Below are 7,966 nucleotides of genomic sequence, written 5' to 3' on the forward strand. Positions count from 1 at the left end.
GGTGACTTGCTCAAGGCGACACAGTACAGCGGCGTTGATCGAACTTGGTACCTTTCCGGTAAAAAGTACACATCGTACCGCTAAGCCTGGCTTCACCTAAAAAATTTCGGGCCTACCAAGATATTATATAATATTTATTATAGATTATATATTGAAATCAAATAAATGTTTGGAGAAATTACATTTGAACGGGTTGGATAATTGCGTAGCCACACAATGAAAAGGTTGAGAATCTAAATTCATTATGTTCTTATAACATCATTTACATTAAAGAACAAATGCAAAATGGGTAAATTTGTCACAAATATGAAATATGTAATAATCACCCACCATTAGGGTTATAGATGACAGGCAGAGATAAGGTGTTTCCATTTTCCATTACATTTCCAACAAGATGTCCATCTGAATCCAGCCACTGTGATATACCTGGAGGTTTTCCTGAATTCTTCAGATGACACTGACATGTCCTAGTTGTGTCCCCTTCTTTGATGTAACCTTGGGTTGAATCTCCGTCATTGGGACAATTTATCATTTCTACTTCCGGTAACACTGGGGAATGAGATCAGCGGCATCTATATAGTATTAGTAGACAATAGACTAGATGCGTTTAGTAATGAACTGAAATGACCAGTAATGCTTTGAATCAATAAGAGATCCAAAATATATAAATATCATGTAAAGCTTCTATGTCAGAAAGGATAACTTATTCTTCATTTATTTTTGCGTGCACCATAGCATTATGAAATTGCCGAGTTATTTCCCCCTACCCTCACCTCCTTGTCAATCAGCAGTGATCGAGAAGCTTGGTCTGGTCTACAAGGTGAAAACTGCTTTCCGAAATACAGCGTTCTATCAATTGAGTAGCAAACAATCCCTATTATCGTTTCACGCTGTTAGATCCGGGATAAGTTCCGACTACATGGGACTCAAGCCTCCAAACTACAACTTATTTACTGACATATAAAAACATTGAGAGGAACTAGTGTAATATAAAACATCATTATCACATAAACATGAACAGAAAGATCGTGTTAAGGCGATGTATGTTGACGTCGACGGATATAAAAAGACGTGAACACGGTATTTCATTGATGGGACAAAGTTGTTGATGGAATGAATACCTTATCCTTTTGCATCCAATTTCATGTTGCGTAATGTAAAAAGGTGGTACTTGCTATAAACGGCCAATAAAACAACATATTAAGGAGTCACAAAGAATAGCTAGTGTCTGCCCAAAACTTCTTGGGTTATAGAGTCTACAATGAGGAGTATGAGAGATTAATTTACAATGCACTCCTCTTGCTTGATTCACCTGTTGTAACATGTGTGTATTGGCTCCCAATGTGGAAGTCCTATTAATTCAAGAATCAAAGATATTTGCAACTTGTTAATTTTTTATTTACTCCATAGTAGGGCATACCCTGTACTAATGATCTGGATTGTTTTGTTTGTTTGATTTTTATTTGTCGATATGGAAGGTTTGAAAAGTGTAACGATTCAAATTATTATGACATATGGGGTGATATGTTGTCAAATGTTGTTTTTTTTCACAATAAATCTTTATCATAATTTATGTATCTACAAATGACTGTAATAATATAATCATCATAATACTCCTAGTACTACTAGCACTACTATTATTACTACTATTACTACTACTACTACTACTACTACTACTACTACTACTACTACTACTACTACTACTACTACTACTACTACTACTACTATACTACTACTAATAATAATAATAATACTACTACTACTACTACTACTACTACTACTACTACTACTACTACTACTACTACTAGTAGTAGTAGTAGTAGTAGTAGTAGTAGTACTACTACTATACTACTACTACTACTACTACTACTACTACTACTACTACTACTACTACTACTACTTACTACTATTACTACTACTACTAATACTACTATTACTACTACTACTACTATTACTACTACTACTACTACTACTACTCCTACTACTACTACTACTACTACTACTACTACTACTACTACTACTACTACTACTACTACTAATAATAATAATAATAATAATAATAATAATAATAATAATAAAAGAAGAAGAAGAAGAAGAAGAAGAAGAAGAAGAAGAAGAAGAAGAAGAAGAAGAAGAAGAAGAAGAAGAAGAAGAAGAAGAAGAAGAAGAAGAAGAAGAAGAAGAATTATTGTTATTATTATTATAATTCAAAACATACCAAGATTCAATCCTGTAGGACCGCCTGACTTCTCCACTGATCTATCCCATCCTAGATGTCTCAAATCCATGTATGCTGTAAATCTAAAGTCATATTTCCCAGCACCGCTAAGCTGATTGATGGGTAGATTCAATTCACATTCGTAGTTGTAGTAAACAGAATGGGGTGGGTCATTACCTTCATCTGTCGTTTTCTTGTAGTTTATATTTCCTGATGTCACGGATTTCCATGTCTGTAGAAGAGAGTATGATGATATTGGTATTGGAATTAGTTATAAAATTCTTTAATAACATAACACGTTTTATAAGCAAAATGTAATAATGGGTCTCTAGATTTGATATCTTGAAATACTTTGTTCAAACATTCCCTATGATATTTATATCTTTCGAGAAATCTTGAGACGTATTTATAAGGGATTAAAACCAAAAACAGAAGGAACAAGAAATATCAAGCTCTACAAGTTTCTTTTCAAATATGTCCCTTGTTTAGAAATGCAAAACATGGGCACTTACAAGGAACAAAGAATAAAATTTGAATCATTCCATGAATCAGGAGTCACAAAATGGCACCGCTGTTTATACCATTCTATTGTAAAAAGTTATCAACTTATATTTTCAGAATTTTCACTATTATTAGAACTACCAATTTGTTAATGGAATTCCAAAATATCAAAATAATTAAATGATCACGTTTTGATAATATACAACCTGGTAACATCACCTACAAATTTAAATATATCGTCGAAAAGATGACGCAAATTATTGTCGCAATTGTGCGTTGTAATTCACTAAAGAAGATACTCGTTGCGACGCCTTGGAAACGTCTGTGCACAATAGCTTGGGAAAAGAACTAAATTCCAAAGTATTTAAAAGGGTAAGAACATCAAGATAGCCTACCCGTGTGTTGATGAATAAACAAAAAATAAAGCAAGGAACCCACTCGATAGATTTTCTACAGAAGACGTTAAAATGATTGTGTTCGTTGACGAAGAGGATTTTATTTTAGAAGGGAAAAAAATAGTCCTAACGCCAAAGTAGTGTATGGACAGAAAAAATGACAAACACCAACCAATCAACAGGCTATATCATGAACAAAATTGTTATTAAAGAACAAAATGGTTTAAGTTGATATTTCATGGATGGTAAGACCCAAAAACACGTCATTGACACAACACAGACTAAGTTCAATACTGATAACTATATAAAACTATTGTAAGATAATCATTTGTGAACGCCTTTATCCAGGAAAGAATTACATTTTTCAATATTACTTCATCCCATATGAGCAAAAGAACACAAGCTTTTCTTCGGAGAAAGAATATTTCCAAGAGAAAGAAAATTAGTCACCTCAATCACTCGACCTAAATCCAATGGATTACGCAGTTTGGAATTCCTTGACCGAGAAGATTTATAGTGGACAAAGATCCGCATTCATAAAAGAAAATATCGAGAGAAAGAATTATTTTATGCTGGGAGGAGATAACCATTGAGTAAATTCGGAAAAAGTAGTAGTATCGTTAGGCTACACTTCTATGTTCAAGGTATCAATCCAGGTTCTGAAGTCATCATCTCATTTGTTGATGGTTTCAAATCCCCCTTCAAGTTTTGTCTCTGGGCAATCTAGTACGAGGTGGTTTGCATCTTGTGGTGCTTGGTTGAACTTTGGGCATGTTGGTGATTCTTGGAGCCCCCATTTGTGCATGTTGGCAGCTGTTCTTGTATGTTTTGACGGTAGTCTATTTGCAGCTACCCAGTATTTTCTTGATTGATCCTGTAGACCTGGGAAACTTTTACAGGGATCTTCAATTAGTTCCCCTCCTGTTGGTTTATCCCTTTTCCATTCCTCGCACTAGGCTTCTTGCGTGTTGTAGTTTTCTTTCTTTGATAGGGAGAAAGGTGAACGAGATTTTAGTCTTGATGTTGGGGGCGCAGTTTTGTATATGGTTTGCAGAGGAGTTCCACTATCTTCTTCAGCTCTGGATATCCATTTCTGTGTTGCATCCTCTCTCCTCAAGTGGGGTGGTGCTATTGCGCCCATGACTGGCAGCCATTGTGTTGGAGTTGATTTCAGCCATCCAGTTACTATTCGCATCGAGTCTCTTAGTTTTGCATCAACAAGGTTTGTATGGGCACTTCTCGTCCAAACAGGAGCACAATATTCTGCCACACTGTTGCAAAGGGCCGGGGTTGATGTTCTGAGAAGAGTTTGCGATGCTCTCCATATTGTTCCTGCCAGTTTTCTGAGTAGACAATTTTGTTTCCCTATCTTTCTTGCTGTACCCTCAAGATGGGTTCTATAGGTCAGCCGTCTATCCAGTGTCACTCCGAGGTATTTTGGATTTTGATCAAATGGTAGTGTTGTGTCGTCAATCTTGATCATCCGTTTTCGTTTTGATTCCCTGTTGTTAAGATGAAATGCAGTTGCAACTGTTTTTGTCGTATTCATTTTAAATACCACCTGTCAAAATATCTGTCAGGGATCGATGGCATATATCCAGATATGATAACACACCTTGGACACAACGCAAATAACTGGTTTGGCTGCCGTAATGTTTGACATACTTGACATAGGAAGATACCCACAAACATGGAAACATGCTAGAGTTATAGCCATCCTCAAACCAGGAAAACCAGCAACAGAGCCATCTAGCTATAGACCCATCTCTCTACTATGTTGCCTCTACAAACTACTAGAAAAAAAATAATATTAACAAGAATAACCCCGTACTTGAATCCTATAATCCCAATTGAAAAGGCAGGGTTTCAACGAAATAGATGCACAACCGAGCAGGTCCTTGCCCCCACCTCCTTAATTGAAAATGGATTTGAAAAGAAATTAAAAACAGGCACAGTGTTTATTGATATCTCTGCTGCGTATGACACAGTATGGAGTGGTGGCTTGATGCTGAAACTTGCAAAAATAATTCCATGCAGAAAAATCTTGAAACTTCTCTCATATATGACATGACCTAGAAATTTCCATGTGGTACTTCGTGGCAATACCAGCAAAGTCAGAAGAATAATAAAAAATGGAGTACCACAAGGCTCAGTCGTAGCACCAGCATTGTTTAACGTCTACATAAACGACATGCCTCAAACAACTTCCACAAAACTAGGATATGCAGATGACTGGGCCTTAGCATACCAATCAAGAAACTGGGAAGATATAGAAACAACGCTTAACAAAGACACTACGGCCATGAAAAGGTATTTTGACAGGTGGTATTTAAAAAAAATTCGAAAGTGCATTTCAAGTATGAAAAAGAGAATATGATGCGTCATTAAAGAGAACGGTGGTGTTATTGATCCCGTAAAGTGTTAGCTTTGTAATTGCTGGACCAAAATAGGTATGTGAGTGTGCTACATAGACGATTTTTACATGATGAGGAGAACTATGATGAAAATAATGTAAAAGGTGACACAATTAATGTTTTCTAATAAATGGCAACAAAAGTTAAGATCATCGCCATTTTACTTTCTGTAATGTTGCTACACGTTTCACTGATATTGTATTTCTGAATATGGTTTTGAAAAATGAATGTATTTCATTCGTTTATCAATTCACATTCATGAAATTCTGTGTATAACGATTTTTTTTAATTGAGAAAGAGATCCAAGAAAAATATTAGAGTTATAAGCCGACAAAAAGTGGCGAATTTTTTATGACACACACACACACACACACACACACACACATATATATATATATATATATATATATATATATATATATATATATATATATATATATATATATAATTAGACGGTTTGTGCGCGACGCCATCGATATATATATATATATATATATATATATATATATATATATATATATATATATATATATATATATATATATATATATAGCAATGACTATCCCGCACAAATCTTTGGGCCTCTTTTCCGCTCACGAAGTGCCCAAATTCGCGACAAAATATAGGACGAAGGCGTTCCGTACATGCTATTTAAAAAAAATTAATTACGAAGCTGTTTATCGATGAATATGACTGAAAGTTGGCACACAGTTAGAAAAGAGGTCATCTTAGATTATGTCATGCGACAAAACTCGTACAATTAACATAAGACCGTAAAAATAGATTTTTACTCTTTGGAGTACAATATTTCTAAAACTACAAAGAGGAGAGATTTTGTCGCTCACAAGGTTATATATGCACATTTTTTCTATTTATATTTCAAATTTCATTGGATTATGATAAGTACTTTTCCCGTATTCTCACAAAACATCAACCCAATTTGCATTTCAATGAGTGAAAATATGGAGACGGCCATTTTGTTCCCTCATCGCACGACACGAAAATGACGTGAGAGAGGCAAGGCTGCCAGATGGCTAGACCTGACCAAATTCGACTTCAAAAGTGGCTAAATAGAAAATCATATGGCTTTCACTATTAAGACTGGCCCACTTAAAATGAACTAAATTTTAACAAACAGAAAATTGAATAGACTAGGATAAATGTCACTGAGACAAAAATAGATGAATAAAATTTAATAAAAGAAACAAAATTATATATTTGGCCACACACGTGGCCATCGGGCAATCTTGTTCGCGACGGATGACTTATGACAAAAATCCTCGCGCGCTTTTTTTCTAATTAAGGTATTGTTTCATTGTTATGTCATATGGATAGTAGATTAACTCTCTCTCTCTCTCTCTCTCTCTCTCTCTCTCTCTCTCTCTCTCTCTCTCTCTCTCTCTCTCTCCAATAAATACTAGAAATAACATAAGCCATGGTCTCACTGGACTGGTTGATAATAATTTAGCAGGCATTTATCGTGTCATTGGTATGGGTTGTAGACACAAAATTACACTTCGGAAAAGTTCCAAATGATCAATATTATGTATATTTTAAAACAAAATTATAGTTGACCCTAGCCATACAGCTCTAAAACTATACAAGTTAGAACTCTTCTGATGTCTTCATCATATTTTCTGATAATTTTGCCATAAAATTGCCAAGTTTTAATATCCAATTCCACGTATTAAGCGAGATACAGCCACAAACCAGAATAAAACGCAGAAAAAGCGTCCCATATTTTCCGTATTTTTTTTCTCTTTGTGACGTCATCCAAATAAATGACGCATTTGAAACTGCATAACTTTGTTATATATTAATGGATTTTCAAAATTCAAAAAGATTTTTACTCAGTGGAGATAGGGCTTTGATTTAAGAGTAGTATCTCCTACAAAAAATAGAAAACAAATATTTTCATAGTCATTGCTAATATATATATATACAGACATGAATATTAGAAAAAATTCTGGCATCGTGTTATAAATTTCTCAACGCATGTCAACTTTACGATAAATTACAGTTATATGAACTCACCATCGGATGGAAAATTGCTTTCTACTCTACTCGTAGTAAAGAGCTCTTACTTGTCATGTAGAAGTCGATCGTTATATTGAAACATCCCAACCTCCTAGAACAAACTTCCAAAATAATATAGGCATTGTTCACCGGAGGAAATGTTTATAACGCATCTGGAGACATTCCAAATTAAATAACTGATGCTCATGTAATACGCTATGAGCCCTTCCTCGTCACACGGTAGAGTGCTAAACAAATGCAATGTATTGTTATTATTGCCACCATTAACAAGAAATAAAGGGAGTAGGAAAGTACCAGAAGACAATAAAGAATAAAAATTTCGCGGCGGCGACGGGGGCTCGAACCCACAACCTTACTGATACGAGAACTCCGCCACCTACAAACATTTAATATCCTAAATA

General features: G+C 34.9%; 1 protein-coding gene across 1 annotated transcript; it reads right to left on the reverse strand.

Annotated features, from left to right (window-relative positions):
• Window positions 1-330: 330 nt before the first annotated feature.
• Window positions 331-4,663, reverse strand: LOC144961626 (uncharacterized; the record flags this gene model as incomplete). Its single annotated transcript, XM_078894753.1, is given in 3 exon segments — window positions 331-549; window positions 2,219-2,450; window positions 4,301-4,663. Coding segments are annotated over 3 exon segments (814 nt in total), but the record flags the coding sequence as incomplete, so codon positions are not given.
• Between the last annotated feature and the right edge of the window lie 3,303 nt (window positions 4,664-7,966).

This window comes from Berghia stephanieae, unplaced genomic scaffold (assembly GCF_034508935.2).
Source record: "Berghia stephanieae isolate SIO BIC M18660-M18661 unplaced genomic scaffold, UCSD_Bste_1.3 scaffold3361, whole genome shotgun sequence".
Lineage (NCBI taxonomy): Eukaryota > Metazoa > Mollusca > Gastropoda > Nudibranchia > Aeolidiidae > Berghia > Berghia stephanieae.